Source organism: Equus asinus, chromosome 14 (genome assembly GCF_041296235.1).
Source record: "Equus asinus isolate D_3611 breed Donkey chromosome 14, EquAss-T2T_v2, whole genome shotgun sequence".
NCBI lineage: Eukaryota > Metazoa > Chordata > Mammalia > Perissodactyla > Equidae > Equus > Equus asinus.
In genome coordinates this window covers 49,655,643-49,672,933 of record NC_091803.1, presented here as the reverse complement: position 1 = coordinate 49,672,933, position 17,291 = coordinate 49,655,643, and the positions used below count along the sequence as shown (strand labels likewise).

At 42.0% G+C, this 17,291-nt stretch overlaps 1 protein-coding gene and 1 pseudogene across 6 annotated transcripts in view; one reads left to right on the top strand and one right to left on the bottom strand.

Annotated features, from left to right (window-relative positions):
* The window catches only part of LUC7L (LUC7 like), a 29,688-nt gene extending 14,301 nt beyond the window's left edge, over positions 1 to 15,387 (bottom strand). For 2 of the 6 annotated variants that reach the window (XM_070485351.1, XM_044747115.2), the window contains exons 1-4: positions 14,537 to 14,605; positions 14,353 to 14,423; positions 13,287 to 13,381; positions 8,191 to 8,289 (exon numbers count right to left, since the gene is read on the bottom strand). In XM_070485351.1, the coding sequence (XP_070341452.1) occupies positions 8,191 to 8,286 (96 nt within the window). In that variant the 5' untranslated portion in view covers positions 8,287 to 8,289; positions 13,287 to 13,381; positions 14,353 to 14,423; positions 14,537 to 14,605. Of the gene's footprint in view, positions 1 to 8,190; positions 8,290 to 13,286; positions 13,382 to 14,352; positions 14,424 to 14,536; positions 14,606 to 15,166 lie in introns of those variants that run through there. The other 4 variants (XM_014848831.3, XM_014848830.3, XM_044747116.2 and 1 more) reach the window with 3 other exon arrangements.
* On the top strand, positions 9,325 to 10,114 carry LOC139040237 (alkaline ceramidase 3 pseudogene; annotated as a pseudogene).
* Positions 15,388 to 17,291: the final 1,904 nt, after the last annotated feature.

Here is a 17,291-nt window from a genome sequence, read left to right as displayed (position 1 = left end):
TGGTTTGGCTCCAAAGTCCCTATTCTCATCCTCACACTCTGAGGCGGTTATCACCAGCCCCGTTTACAGATGCACAGAAAAGGGTGGAATAACTTGCCCAAGGCCACATAGGGACTCTAACTCAGATACCTGACTTAGAACAATCTGACTACTACACTGTACATCTGTAAGACACAAAAACGAGGGATACTCAGAACCGCTCTCATCTGGTATACTAAAGACAGTTCGGAAATTAGTCCACACGGTGTGTTGTTCAGGAAACACAAAACAAGACAATTTAGGGAAAAGGTTAGCCGTATCTTCACTGAATTAAAGAGAAACAAATTCTTTACACTTTCAACATGTGAACAATAAAGAAACATACTGCTCCATAACTTTTCTCTAAGTTAAATTAATGAAGTAATACTGCTGTTTGCTGGTATTCAAGTTCAGAAACTTGCAATACATTTATATAGATTACCTAACAGCAAACATTACACACCCTTTCCTAGGGAATTTCTGGGTAAAACACTCTCAAGAAACCAAGCCTCGGCCTTGCGGTCAGGTTGAGGTTGCGTTAGGCCAGAAGGAGCCAATGATGAGGATGGGGAGGCACCCTCTCCCAGATCAAACACATGTGTTTTGGGTGGATCCCAGGTAGAAGAGTGGCAGAGGTCCCACTCATCAAGCTCCAGCTGAGGGTCTAGGCAGAGAAAACCTACACAAGTACACACCTTTACAACAACCCTGTCAGACTCATGAATAAACAGCGTGTTAGACCCCTCTGACTGGCAAAGACCCAAAAGTTTGGTAATTTAATTACGGAAGATGAGAAAATGGGAACTCTCATATAAGGCCAGTGTGGAGTGTTCTCTATGGAATATCTATCCAAATGAGCAATGCACACACCTCTGTGATCCAACAGTTCCACTGCTGGGAACCTTTCCTAGATACACTCAATGTGCCCATGTGTGATGCAGCACCATGACCATCAACAGGGGACTGGTCCTATAAAACACATACTCATCCTTCGGAATATTATACAGCCACAAAAAGGAATAAGGGAACTCATAGGAAAAGTTGAACAAAAAAAGCGGGAGGCGGGTGTAGACTAAGTATACAGTAGACTACTATTTGCGTTAAAAAAGGGAATACAGGGGCCGGCTGGTGGCATAGTGGGTTAAGTTCACGGGCTCTGCTTCAGCGGCCCACAGTTCAGTTTCGGATCCCAGGCGCAGACCTAGCAGCGCTCATCAAGTCATGCTATGGCAGCATCCCACACAAAACAGAGAAAGATCAGCAACAGATATTAGCTCACGGTCAATCTTCCTCACAAAAAAAAAAACTTACAGGGGGTGGCCCTGTAGCATAGTGGTTAAGTTCAGCACACTGTGCTTTGGCGGCCCTGGATTGCTAGTTCAGATCCCAGGCACTGACCTACACCACCTGTCAGCCATGCTGTGGCAGTGACCCACATATAAAATAGAAGAAGACTGGCACAGATGTTAGCCCAGGGAGAATCTTCCCTGGTTTAAAAACAAAAAACAAAAAAAAAACACTTAAATTTGATGATCAAGCTTCTAGATCTAACTCCTAGATTGCAGGATATTTCACAGATAAGGAAAAACATGTTAAGAAGACATCATGAAGATACAATTAGCAAAATAGATTTAAAAAGATAAGATTCAAAAAGACTTAGCAAGCATTCTAATGTGTGGCCCTCTTTTTGGATCCTAAATCAAACAAATAACTTTTATTTTTGTTAAATATATGTTAAATATTTTGTTTTTATAACTTTTGTTAAAAAAACTTTTTTCAGACAATTTAGAAAATTTGAACACTATTAGAAGATGTTAAGAAATTATTTTTAAAACTATGATTATTTTTAACAAAGTTCTTATCTTCTGGATACACTATTGGCAGAATTTACAGATGAAATTCTCTAAGTAGGGGCTACTGTAAAATAATCCAGTGGGGAAAGACAGGATAAAGATGAAACAAGAGTCTTCACATCAATAATGACTGAAAACTAGGAGACGAAATCTGGAGATTTCATTATATTATTTTGTTCACTTCCATATGTTTCCAGTTTTCCTTAAAATATTTTTTTAAACATGCTAAGTAGATTCTGTCACAACCAAGTATAATACCCGATTCTTTGTATGCAGAGGAGATCTTCAAAAGCCAATGGGAATGGTGAAATATTTACAGATGAAACGACAGGATGTGTGAGGTTCGTGAGAAAAGTTCGGACAAAGATGAAATACAGGTGGACACAAGCTGATCCTTCCTGAAGCTGAGTAATGCATACGTGAAGATTCATTACACTGTTACATCTACTTTTAACATTTGAGATTCTCCATAAAAAAAAAAAAAAAAAAATCCCTGGTAAGTCAATCTTTCTTAGTCTTTTTTTGTAGAAAAACATTCCATTTAATCATAGCTTTAAACTGTTAAAAAGTTCTATGAGCACAACTCTCTACCTCCTTTTTGCCAGCGGAGCCTCAGAATTCCGACCTAGAGCCAATCCCTGAATTGGCAGTGACAGGCTTCCAGCAACTGCTCTGAAATAGTTCGTTAAAAAGCTCACCAACTAAGGTCAGCTCGTGGCATTTCGGAAGCAGGATGCTGCTTTTAGAAAGTGTTTGCGTCCTTGCGTTTTAAAGCAGTAAGGAAGGGACTGCCTCCAGGGAGCGGAGAGTGCACAGGGAAGAAGGGCTTCAGGGGTTTTCCATCACAGTCTTTTAAAAGCCAGGTCCAGGAATTCTGATTAAGCAACACATGTTCAATGAAAGCACACAAAAAAGCTTAGAGTTGAAATCTCTAGCACGCACAATTTTGTATATTTGTCTTGCTCGTGATATCACAAGCAATTATAAGTTGTTAAACAGGTTTCATAAGCATTAGTTTCAAACGAACAGTCTACAATATGGGTGCATCATAATTTGCTCATTCATTTTCCTCTTCTTGAGCATTTTTGTTGTGTCCTATTTTTCAGTCTTATAAACAAGCCTACCACAAACATCTTTGTGTACCAATGTTTGCCTGTATTTCCAATTACTTCCCTAGGACAGAGATTTGTAGAAATAAGTCACAAGGTAGAAATACTTTCAAATTCTCATTTCTGCCTACCATATTAGCAATCTGACTGGACCTAATAACTTTATCTGACACAGAAAATGTAATTCTTTCTCCTCCCCTCTCCCAAGAAATAATCACTTGAGTTTGGCATATACCTTTTAACACTGTTATTTAAAAAATGCATACATAAGCGAACAATTTTTATTCCAACCAAACAGGATAGTTTTGCAGGTTTCCTTTTTTACCTCAATGTACGCATCTTCTATGACCTATAGCTGTGCAGTATTTCATTGCATTTTAACAAAACTACTTTAACCCCTCCGATAGATACATATTTGGCTTTTTTGACTAATTCAAAATGATGCAATAAACATCTCATGTGTTCCCATACATAGGCAAATATTCTTCTAGGGCAATTTCTTACAAATTGCTAGAGGTGACTTGAAGTTTATAAATATTTTAAATTTGTATAAAGGACTGATGAATTCATATAAAAGATCTACTGAAAGTCAAATGTCACTTAAGCCCATGAATTCAGCAACTAAGAAATAAAACGGGCTTGCCCCGTGGCCGAGTGGTTAAGTTCGCACGCTCCACTTTGGCGGCCCACGGTTTTGCTGGTTCGGATCCTGGGCACGGGCATGGCACCACTCATCAAGCTATGCTGAGGCGGCATCCCACGTGCCACAGCTAGAAGGACCCACAACTAAAATACACAACTATGTACTGGGGGGATTTGGGGAGAAAAAGCAGAAAGAAAAAAAAAGAAAAAAGAAGACTGACAAGAGTTGTTAGCTCAGGTGCCAATCTTTAAGGAAAAAAAAAGAAAGAAAACATATTTTAACAGTAATGCCGCCTTCTGTAAAGACAGAATTTTCTTTTAAACTAATGCATCATGAATTAATAAATCAACTAAAAATTCAAGTTTTAGAGAACAGTTTTTCTTCTCTAAAAGAATAAACAAAACGCATGGGTGTCTTAGCAGTACCGTCCAGTATGCAAAGCTTTCATGTTGATCTCACTACAATAATCTGTTCAGAAGAAAAACCCTTGTAAAATAAAAACGGTTTACAATGTAATTCAAATGCCAGTTATATTTAATATATTTGATTAAAAACTATTCAATATAAAAACAAAATAAACATTATACTTTCATTGTCAGCCGTCTCTGTAATATAACCTGAATAAACAGAGCTCCTAAATATCCCTGGCTGACTCACTGGATGAAGTATGATTCCTCTCCTAGTGTCGCATGACACCACTTCCATTAATTCTGGCCAGTAACATAAAACATACAGCACCCTCAGAGACTTTGGAGATAAATGATTGGCCTATCTCACAGAACTGTTACCAAAAACAAAGAGATTCTACCAAAACACTTGGTGAGCTACACAAACACAAGTTGTTAAGAAAAATAAGAACAAATCATGGATTAGTGATGGTTCACAACCTGCGAAAATGAAACCTGTGTCCATCTCTCAATAGTGGTGATGACACTGCAGCCCTTCCAGAAACCAACCTCAACATGGACACATGGGAGCTGCAGATCCCCAGCCAGGGACCTGGACCACCCATGGGCCACACGGCAGGCTGGGAGCGTAGTGCCAACAGCAGGTTATCAGGAGGCACCAGCAGGTGAACCACAGCAAGAGTTGGCTCACTGACCACAACTGGCCAAAAAGCTTCTGAGGTGTCCTGTTTACCAAATTGCAATTCTGACAAGAAAAAAAATCACAACTAGCCTTTCTGATAGATACATTTGTTCATTTGGAATGGACTATCTTTGAAAAATACAGGTGACCTCCAGAGAACAGTACTGGATGGTGTGTCACATGGAGAAGGGCAGACTTTTCAGCAAATAGCCTTTTATAACTCTGGAATCTGTAACAGCATATATTACCTACTGAAAAGATTTAAAAATTCATTTCCATAAAATTAATTTAACAAATCTATATATTTTGAGAAAAGACTTGATTTTTCCTTTAAGTTTTATTCTGCATAACTAAGGAAAAAAAGTTCTTTTAGCTTGGTATTTTAAAGTCAGGCCACTTTTACTTACTTAAATTATTAAAGTAACCCATGCACATCCAAACACTACTGACATGTATAAATCAAAAAATTAAAGGTAGCATAAATTTTATGGCATATGAGTTATCTCTTACAGCCATCATTTAAAAAGACTTTTTTAAGGTCCAATCTCCCTCCCTAACACCCAGAGGTGTCTGCTTAGAGCTTCATAAAGCATCATTCCACTGTCCAACAGGACTACAATCTATGTAACCAGTCCCTCATTAATACATAGTTTCATTATAACCTTTTCTCCCCTTTAAGTTGCCGCGAACGTCTTTTCTGCATACTCATTTTCACGTCCCTAGGATATATTCCCAGCAGCAGGAGTTGTGGACTAAGTATATATATGCATTTGACATGCCAACAGTGCCTGACAGACTGCCCTCCTACAAACATGGCTGTTCCAGGTTACCCTTCACTCTTCAGGGCAGGAGGACCTCTTCCATGTGTTTATAGCACCGGTTAGCAAACATTTTAATATGACCCATCTGTAAGGTTAAAAATTTTAAGGAGTTGGGGAAAGGGGTAGTTACTTTTTTAACTGAAAAAGTAATTCCTGCATATGGTAAATTTTCACAAAGTACAAAAAGATCTCTTGACCTGCTCTAGCCCTCGAACCAAGACAAGAGTGTTCACAATCTTTTCGGTTCCTCAAAAACTACTCTAAGCACATCAGCAAGTGTAAAACACCCTCCCTTTTTAAAAACACACTATGGAAGCATCATAACTACACTTTGCTTGTCCTTAATGTATCCTGGAGATAATCTCACATCAACATACACTGAATGACCTCAATCCTCGTTCACGGCCATACACCACCCCACTGTAAAGCATAGCTATGATTTTGCCAGTCCCTTACTGAGGAAGTCTCCTTGGTTCCTGCTTTCTTCAGCTATAATGCTGTAGGAATATTCTGGAGCAATTTATCTTTGTACCTACGCAGGTGTATCAGTAAGATACACTCTTAGAAGTTGCACTGCTGGACTATGCTTTCACATCTTGAGATGCTGAACTATCCAGGAGCTGTACTCGGGTTACTCAACTCTCCATCTCTCTGGTTCTGACTGAGGGTGAGCACCTACCACAGAATTAGATGCCTGCTAGGAAATGTCTTTTTCTGTCTTTTGCCCATTTTCTATTGAGCTACTGATACTGTTCTTGTCAATCATGATGAATTTTATATATAAAGGAAACTAGCCTATCACCACATATACTGTAAATACTTTGCCTCAATTTATTCTTATTTTATGAGCGGAAATTTTTGATACGCTAATATTTTAAGTTTTTACATAGACAAACGTATCCATCTTTCTCTCATAAGCATCTAGGCTTCATAACATCTCAAGATGACAAAACAAAATTCATTTTGGGGATCCAACTTGGTATTTTTCCCACTGGCTACACCATGGTTTTCAAGACTATTCATTAAAAAATTCTATCTTCTCTACACTGGCTGAACACACACCCTTCATAATACGCCAAATTACTGTATATATTTCAGTCTTTTTCTGTAGTCTCAGTGTCTTCTATTAATCTATTCTCTAGCATTAATCAGGCTATTTAAAAAGTAAACTGACATTCTGATTTAGCAGAAATGCTAAGATAGGTGATCCAAAAAACTTCCTTACTAAAACTGAGATTTCAACCTATATATCTGTGTATCAGTTTCTGAAACCTGATATCCCAAAGTAATGGCCACTTTACATAAGCATTTTCAGGTTACTGAAGAATTAAAACTCACAGTACAGAAAACTTCTACTTCCAAGCCCCATCTGTTAGTTGAGCTGTTGCTAAAGGCATTTTTAATTGATTCGAAGACTCAACACCAGAGCACACTATTGTTAAACAATGTATTTGAAAAAGAACTGCTAATTCTAATCACTTTTTAAGACTACTGATTTAAAGAGAATCTACTCTGGCTACAATATATCCTCTAAAATGCTCTCTGGGAGGAAAAACTGCCTTTCCTTGGGTTTCTTCTCTGGCTTCCTCACATCAAACTCGGTCCCTTCCTAGTCTTCACCCAGAAGCCTGAATGGCATCAAACCCCTCCACTGAGCCTGTGGTCATAGTGGTGACGGAGGATTAGGGAACAGAAAAAATTACAACAGAGTGACTCTAAATCATGCATTCTCAGTGGGGGCAGGGATGAAAAGTAGTCTTAAAGGGTGAAAAAAATCTTAGATATTACAATGGTTTGTGGCCTAGAAAAGATGACAGTATATAAACCAACACGCTGGGTATCTGTGTATCCAAATCTCATGGAAGGGAAGGGGACGAATTAGGAAAAAAGATCTAAAAAAGGCTCCTTGGGAAGGCAATAATGAAAGAAAAGTTGCAAAATGCCATTTTATAACCACTAAATTGCAAAACTTTAATTGTTTGATAATACCAAGTATTGGTGAGGATGCTAGTGGGGGTGTAAATTGATATAGCCACTTTATCAAATGATAGAAAAAAGAAAAAGACACTACAGAACTATCTTGCAAGGACACAACACATATATCCCCTACAAGTCAACAACTCCTTTCCTAGGAATAAACCCTGGATAAATCCTTGTACATGTGCACCAAAAAGATATTCAAGAATATTCATATTATTATTCATGATAGCAAAAATCTAGAATCAACTCAATGGTCTATGAATAAAGAACGCATAGTTTGGGAAATACTTAAGCACCAGTGAAAACCAACAAACCATACCCAACAAAATGGGTAAACAGAAACAATATTGAATGAAAAAATAAAGTTAAAGACTTATCTACACTATGAAATCATTTTTATAAGGCTTAAAAATAGGCAAGAAGAAACAATGTTCGAATCATAAGAATATCTAAAAAATATATTTTTTAAACAAAATGATACAAAATGCAGATTAGTATTGGGGTGGTAGACACTGAGGAAGACACAAAATGGTACTGGCCATGTTCTAGCTCTCAAGCTAGACTGGTGGAATAACAACTATTTTATTATTTTGCTCTATAACTTACAAATGTTACACTAAGCTTGTTAGTTCAATATTCTTCACAGCAGGGACGAATTAACATCAAATAAAACTTACATCCAATTCAAAAAACAGGTCCCTTTCTTTACTTGCAATCTCATAATCCGCTCGGAGGGCCAAGTCGTGGATTTTGGTACATTCTCCTAAATCCATGCGCTGTGAAAAAGAAAGAAGTATTTACACATGAATGTCTTACCCACTGTAGAAAGCATATGACCTGATGTTCAACTGTCACCAAAATAAATAACTTTATTTGAATACTAAATTACAAGAAAATTAAGAAACAGTATAAAGCTGAGAAGCCTTTTTTTTTTTAACCACCACGATTATATGATATTGAGATGCTGTGTTTTGTTAATTTACACTCTCTGGCTTGATAGCATGATCCTCAGCATGCACACTTTCCTGAGATAATTGGACTAATAATGAAAACCACATTAATTAGCTTTTGCCAGTTGTATTTTTTACATCAGTCACAAAATAAACATGTATTCAGTGAATAGCAGCCGGAGGAAAGGGAGAGTGGCAAGGAAAAGGCCAGAAAACAAGAGTATCACCGACAGCAACAAGTTCCTAGGCATTCCTTCTTACAATCTTGACTAATCAAGATGCTCAAGGCCTAGGTTGCAGAGACAAGAAAAGGCAAAGGAAAGAGCAGACAGAAATCAGGTTTTGGCAATTACAACACAACCTAACACTTGGCTTTGTGTAGCTCTTTGTATACCAAAAGGAATAAACCAGAATAGGCTGATTCAGGGCCAAACTAATCCTTCAAATGTTCCAACCCAGTAAATGACCCTGGATATATAATTGGGGACATAGAATTGGGCCTCTCAGTTGCCCCATTTGAGAACAAAAGGCTCTTTTACTGAAACCAATGATCTGTTACCAGTAAGATTAGTTGATGTGCTATTACATGTTGTAAGCACACGCAGAACAATGGGACAACACTGCATACTTCTCATCTAAATCCTGAGTACAGGACTGTGCAGGCACTTCCCGCCTCTGGCCATCTAACCAGCAACAGGGAAGTGTGCATGCTGAGGATCATGCCATCAAACCAGAGGGTGTAAGTCAACAAAACCCAACATCTCGAGGAGACACCCCTGAAGTCCAAGCTATTGGACAAAAGTACATTTTCTCCACCATGTGAAGATACAGCAAGAAAGTAGCCATCTGTAAGCCAAGAAGAGGCCCTCACAAAGAACCAAATCGGCCAGCGCTGTGATTTTGGACTTCCTAGCCTCCAGAACTATGTAAAACACTGACAGCTTGGACTGTCTTTTCTCTAGCGCACAGCATAGTGCCAGGCACATACTACTGGATGAACTCCCAATGATTTACAGCTGTTGTATATTTGTGTACTGCATGTTTGAATGTTTCAAGATGAAGAACTCAGTAAACTATCATCTGCGTTTTACCTTAATTCTCTTCAGTTTAAAGTCACCACAGTTTACCTTAAGGTAAAGGAGCCTGTATTTCAGCAGGTCATGCATGGAATGTTGGTCTTCACATTAGCACTTCGATCTGTTTATATTGTTACATAGGTTTATCCATGACTAAGAGGACTGGGTTATACATCCTTGGGTCTATTTTTATTGGGATCTTTATTATAGAACACAGATAACATCTTTTGCGAATCACTAAGGAACTTTCGAAAGAAGGTGCCACCTATCATAGGTGTTACCACACAATTTCAGGCATGGTGGCATATTTTAACTGGCCTTGGTTCTTATCTTCACATCCTTTTCAATTTATATACAAGAACACTTTACCTGAGATACAGGCCAAAAGTGAAGTTTCTCTTGGGAATCTGGCCAGTGATCCTGTTTGAGCCTCTCAGGAAGCACTGATGAATTATTCCAAGAAAACAAAAAAGCACCTACTACAGACCTGGCCAAACGAATAAGGAGATCCTTAAAGATCTATGCATTCAAGTATATCATGACCATCACAGCAAACGAGTGACTTTCCGACTAATGGTGCCAGCTACAGAGAACGAGGAATGGGGCTTGTTGGATGTTTAGCTCATGCCTTTATCTCATTTGTCCTTCTCCTCCCCCTCCCCAAAGATGTTTAAAATGAAAAAAAAAAAAACAAAAAAAACTAGGAAGCAGAATGATGGAGTCCAGGAACTCCTTTAAGCTCAAACTACAACTATGTTCAAAACTTCATGGATCAAAAACTTCATAGATTATAAAATCCTTAACACTTCAGGCAAATGAGAGAGGCTGGCAGTGCCTGACTCATGGGCCCTAGTCTCACGGAAGGTGCGTGCCTGGCTCACTGACAAAATAACCTTCAGTATCAGCAGTGAAAGCCAAAAGTGGGCCACCGAGTGTGGAGTTCACCTTCATTTTGACCAAAGACCGACTTTTGTATTTGAATGCTAAAACTCTCTTCTCCTTCACTCTTCTCAGTCTGCAGTCATAGTCCCTCATGTATTTGGTTGCGTGGGGGATCTAGAGGTAGAGCAACAGTGGTTCTAGAAGCCAAAGTTTCAACTAGAATCACTGTCCCTGTAAAGCTGACAACTTTTGCTTCATTCACTCTTTTAAGTACCAAATACAGTTCTTCAAAATATATAACTTCCACAAATGAAACTGAGCACGATAGCCAAAAACTGAATGGTAGCTATCAGAAATACTTAAATGTTACTGAACGCTACTGCTCAAAGAAAAACTACCAGGAAAAACAAGCGCTAAAACCTTCAGTCCTAAGATCTTAAGTGCAAATCAATTTCCACCCTAAAAACTCCAACTACCAAGACAGTTTTGAAATTAGGGAACCACATGCGACGCAAGATTCACCACTGTCTTCCTTTGCGTGAAAGCTCTCAAGCAGCCACTGGTAAGCAAGTGAGGGACAGGACTGGGTTTCATGGTCCCTCTGGATGTACCTTGTCAGCTTTGCCAAGGAGGCAGGGAAGTACTGGCCATTTCCCCTCACAGCTAAACACCAAGCAGAGCTGAAATACCACATTCATTACGTCCTTTCAAAGTCTTCCAGGCGGCTGTTAAATCCAGTGCATCAGGACTTTCCCTGCCACACACCTGTGTCCTCTACCCTCTAGTGGCCTCACACTGCTGACAGGGAAGAGCACTGAAGACTCCTTCCAGAACCTTTGGAAAACAAAGATCTTCCACTGAGACAAGTTACACTACCTTCCCTCCAGCCACCTTATTCTTCCAAATTCACCAATCAATACTACATTTTCCCATTAAGCCTCAATAAAATTACTACTTCCATTCCTCCTTGCCTCACGCCTACAAATGACAGAGGATGATTTTAGCAAACACTCGGGCCTGGCGCAGGCCTTAGCAAGCTGACAGTTATAATCACTTTCATCCTGCTGCTATATTCTAAAGAACATACCCATTCCATTTCAATTTAACACAAAACACTACTCTCACGTAGCCCACCTCAGTCAGGCTCACCCTTTACAGCAATCTCCAACCAAATTTCAATCCTCGCCACAATCGACCCTCAGCAGCCCCAACACTTGTTCATTTGCATCTCCACCTGAACGCGGGTGTCCGGGGTTTCCTTCTCTTCCTCAGATCGCTCCTTCTCAGACTTCCTTTGCTGAGTTGCTCCTGCCCAACCCCACCCGGGAGCGACCCTGTTCAGTCCGTGGCTTTTCATCACTCATTTGATTCCAGAGCCTCTGCCTCCCTCTCCCCCTCACTCACGTCAGTGGCATTCCTGCTGTCCTTCAGCTCCATCCTCCACCGAGAGCGGCATATCCTAAACTGCACAAGTGTTCTTTCTCACCCTTCAGGTCTCTGCTCCAAGGTCCTCGAGAGCCTTTCCTTATCACCCAATCTAAAACAGTCCACTATCTATCCGTTGTTTATTTATTGTCTGTCCTCTTCTCGTTAGACGAGACTAAAGATTATGTCTTACTGACACCATATCTCCAGTGCCTGGCACAGAGGAGGTGTCCAATGAGTATTTGGTGAATTAACCTATACCTAACACAATAAACATGTCGAAATGCCCTCATTGTGGGTATTTTCTCCCCAGCATTCTGGAACAACACTACAGAGGGACTAAGAAAAACACGGTTGAATGTTTCAGTCTGTGTCACGTCTCTCTGCTCCCTCTGACTTCTTCCACTAAGCCCTATCAACAATTCCTGGTTCCGATGCCTCCTACTGGAGAACCCGCCAACTGAAGTGCTTACGACTAGTGGGAGCCGTTAACGCACACTGAGGGTACCCGCAACTACCTGCAGCAAACAGCCGTTACAACCTTTTCCCACACAGGTCAAACTGCAGATAAAACTGCAGGCAGCAGAGGCACGAGGTTTGGCGATCATCTCCTCTGCGCTCTCAGAAGAGCCAGCCTGAGACAATTTAACACATCTAAGCACTCTCCCAGAGGCTGCTCCCCCAACACGGCAATAACAAAGGCAACAACTAATCATGAAAATACTCCCAAGTACACACACATCTGACCCTCAGCAGTTCTATATCCCGGGAGGTAGCTGTAAAATCTTAAAATGGTGGTGTTTAAAGGACTCCTTTTCTAAAGTAGCTGAAGCATGGCAGATAATCCTCCACTCTTTAGTCTTTTTAAATCCTATCTAATTTTGATGAAACGCACATTCTGCAAAACTAGGATTTATCTGTTTGGCTCATCTGAAGCTAACCTAAAATTTTAAGGGTCTGTATTCATCGGATCTTGTGGTGATTTCTTGAAAGGGTAGCATAACACAAGACTGAAAAATTAATGTTATTCCCAACTGATTTTTTAAAAACCTAGGTTTGAGAAAGAAATGTACCTGGTTAGACCAAAAGTCTAGCATACGTTTAACTTGAAAACAAACCAACCAACCCAGAACCTTCAAAGAACTATACGCTGACCCGAAGCACTTTTTGCTACAGCCAAATGAGACTTGTATCAGTTAGTTGTGAATATCTCAGAATAAATGACTACAAAAACCTGACCGCTTTAGATAAAATTTTACAGCAGTAAAATATATTCCACTATATAAAATTCTACCCAACTAACAGAATCTATAACTTGAAGGGCAGGAGGTGATTTCTGCCTGGTAAAGGAAGACAGAACTCAACCTGAAAAACCTTCACCGTCTACACAGCACCCGTGTCTGAGTGTCTACGGCAGCCCCCAACCCCCAATGCACCTACCGTCCCAGCCAGGATGTCATGGGGGCAGCAGTCCAGGAGGTGACTCTTGCAGACACGGTCATCTGTAAACTTGACCCTCTGTCTGGTTTCGTCTCCTGAAATTCATTTGTTCTTTTAAATAAGACAGTATTATCACCTTAAGCACAAAAGCATCTGTGGTACAACACTTCACCTGGATGATTTGCAGACTAGCAAATACACTGAAAAGCTGACCTAAAGATATTTAAGACTGGAGCGGAACACAGATGTTTTCTGATGCTAAATATGTCATGAAGAATCACACTTAATGAGATCTGACTCCATCATTGTGCCAAAGAAGTCAAGAAGTCAGAAGTAAAATGCTGAGCACCAAAAGGCCATTAGCCCCCCACATACATGTGGGCAATGAGCTACCAAAACTCATGCTATCAGAGGGCCATGAATCACCACGTATGACTTATAGCTGGTAGTTTCCACCAACAAGAGCTACTTATTAATCTGATCGTTTTGCCATGGACAAACGTGCAGGCAGTATTTTGCCCAAAATTACGTGAAGAAGCTTTCAAACTCTACCGCTGACTGATAAATAATCTAGACCTGGGCTACCTATCCCTCTTTCACCCCCACCCTTAAAAAAGAGTTGGCACCTGGGAGTCACTTTAAACAAGACAATACCAAAAAAAAGCAGAAAGGAACTAGGTTAGTCAATACACACTGTGAGTTCCAACACATACTGTACCCATCTGCATTCTTCAAGACCTCAGCTGCAGAATTTTATGCCCGCTGTTGAAAAGTTTTAAAGGAAAAGTTTTCTTGCCCAACCTGCAGTAAGGAAGTCAGGGGAATGATACATAAAAGTAAAGGCAAAGTGGAATGTGACAAATTTTAAAGCTAATCTGTGCATACGACACAGAGCTGTGTAATACTAAAGGAGGAATATATTTTAGGATTCGCAAGCATCCAGGATTAATGTAGTGTCTTTTTTTATGGAAAATGTTTTTCTTTCTAAACTACACTTTTAAAGTTACTTGTGAAAAAAAGCAAACACTTTTTTGTTATAACAGCTTAGAAATTGGTTGTGACTCACGGCTCGATGAACATGAGGCTTTTCTGCAACTCCCTTGCAGATTGATGTAGGCAGGCAAAGATACACTGAACCTTTATAAATAAAATAGAGGGGCCACAATTGTTCAGTTTGTATGAAATAAAAATATGGGAAGCAATTCAAAAGCAACTCAATATACAAAGAAAGCTAAAAAGCACTTATTCACCTATGAAATGAACTGCAAAGGATTGCACAGCCCTACGATTGTGCCAGTGTGGACTTTCAACTTCATTACTTCGGTAGAAAAGAAAACACAAACCACAGCAGGTGTCTAGCTCTGCAAGGATGCAACAGCGTCCTCCCGAGACAACACCGCGATCCGGCGCTCCTGCCTACAGCACGACCTACCTAACGCCTGCCAAGCGCTGGCTAACAGGGGCCTCCTGTGCGCTAGGGGGACAGGAAAAGCACCGGGCGGGAACCCACGTCAGAAAAGCACCGAGGCTCCCCGCGCGAGGCCCGAGGAGGAGCGGCCGGGGTCTCGAGGCCCGGCCGCCTCCCGCGGGCGCAGCGGCTCCCCCGAGGAACCCCGGAGGCGCGCCACCCCCCGCCGCCGGCGCCCGAGCCCGCGAAGGGCCGCGGCCGCGGGCGCGGGGAGGAGCCCGCCGTCCCGGGAGCACCCGCGCGGCCGCCCGCGAGGCGAGCCGGCCCAGACAAAAGCCCGGCGCCTGCGGTCGGAGCGCGGGGGAGGGGGCGCCGGCGCAGGCGCAGACGCTCGCGGCCCCCGCCTCAGGCCGCCCGGCGGCCTCGCCTCACTCCCACCCGGCCCCTCGCCTGGCCGGCCGCCCCGACTCACCGTCCCGGGCCGTGCCCATGAGCTGGTCCAGCAGGGCCCGCATCTGCGCCTGAGCGGACATGGTGGCCGGCGGGGGCGGCAGGGACGGCCGCGGCGGCTTCTCTCAGCGCGGCAGCGGCAGCGGCGGCGGCAACGACGAAGGCTGGTCGCGTCGGCCTCGAGTTCGCTCGGCTCCTTCCCGCCGCGGGGGACGCCGGGAGGAAGTGCGTCGGCGCCGGCGCTTGGCCTGCTGGGAAATGTAGTTTCTGAGGCGAGATGGGCTGCGGAATTGGGCTCTGGAAGAGACTGAGGCTCCAGTGGTCCGACCAAGTTGTCCAAAGGGCGGAGCCAAAGTCCCAACCCTGATTTTATTCATGTGCTTTACTGAGGCTAAACTGCAATAAAATGAAATAAATATAGACAATCCAAAACAAGAAAATAAGTCCTGTGTGTTTTCATGCTGATCATGAAACCGTGAACATTTTAGATACTCTCAGGCTCCGTGAAATGAGGATTCTAACGGTGCCTGTCATATGGCTTTTGTGAAAGTTAAATCAAGCATGGAATTAATGTTAGGTTCTGTCATTATTACTTCGTGGTAGTTCCTCTGTGAGCTCGTAGTCTGCCATACACAAGGCTGTCCAGCCCTAGCCACATCAGAGATGAATCCTTGCTATGGTACTCTCTTGTGAGTAGAGCAGCCAGCCACTGGAAGGTTGGTTGACTACATTGGATCCTTTATACTCTAGGGGGACAGTGATTCATCCTTACTGAACTGTCACCATATCCAAGATGTGTATTTGTTTTTCCTGAATACAATGCCCCCACACCAAAACACACCTGGAAAGGCTTGCAGAGTGCCTGATTCACTGACATGGGATCCTGCACAACACTGCCTCATACCAAGAGATCCATTTTATGGTAAATCATGTCAGTTATCTATTTCTATGTAAGTAAGCCACTTAAAAACTCAATGGTGTGTATTGGGGCTGGCCCTGTGGTCGAGTGGTTAAGTTCGTGTGCTCTGCTGCAGGTGGCCCAGTGTTTCATTGGTTCAAATCCTGGGTGCGGACATGGCACTGCTCATCAAACCACGCTGAGGCAGCGTCCCACATGCCACAGCTAGAAGGACCCACAACAAAGAATATACAACTATGTACCAGGAGGATTTGGGGAGAAAAAGGAAAAAAATAAAATCTTAAAAAAAAAAAAACCTCAATGGTGTGGGGCCAGCCCCATGGCCAGCAGAGTGGCCAGCAGCACACTCTGCTTTGGCAGCCTGGGTTCACAGATTTGGATCCCAGGCACGTACCAACACCACTTGTCAGCCATGTGGTGACAGCGACCCACATATAAAGTGAAGGACGATTGGCAACAGATATTAGCTCAGGGCTAATCTTCCTCAAGCAAAAAAAGAAGAAGATTGGCAACAGATGTTAGCTCAGGGCTAATCTTCTTCAGCAAAAAATGAAATGAAATGAAACAAAACACTCAATGGTGTAAAACAAAAATGATTTATTATTTCTCATGATTCTGTGGAATTCACTCAGGGCTTAGCTGGTGTAGTGGAGGAAGAGAATTCCTTTACCCGTTCTACATCCTTCTGGCTGGTCTACAAATTAAGCTAACATGAGACAGAATAACAGGAGAAAGTCAAACAAATCTTAATAGGATGTATACACAGGAGAAACTCAGGAAAACTGAGTAACTCGCCAAAATGGCAGAGGCTGTTCCCTTACATTCCATCTTCAGCTGAAGACAAAGGTGGGTGTTGGGGTAGTGGTTTGGGACTTCAAAGGGGAGGAAGGCAATTCACACGGAGATGGAAAAGCAAATGTTTGGTAGATAAGAATTGGCTTAGAAGGACCCTGACAGTCTACGAATACCCAGAGTTATCTATGGGGATGGCCTGTCCTGGGGCCAGGCCTTTTACCTTAAATTTCTTTTAGGCAGTTAGAGGGGGAGATGAAAGCTTCTTTCAGAGTCTTTTGTTCTTAAAAATAATCAAGGTAGGGGCCGGCCCCATGGCCCCCCCCCCATGGCCAAGTGGTTAAGTTCTCGCACTCTGCTTTGGCTGCCCAGGATTTCGCTGGTTCAAATCCTGGGCGTGGACATGGCTGAGGTGGCGTCCCACATGCCACAGCTA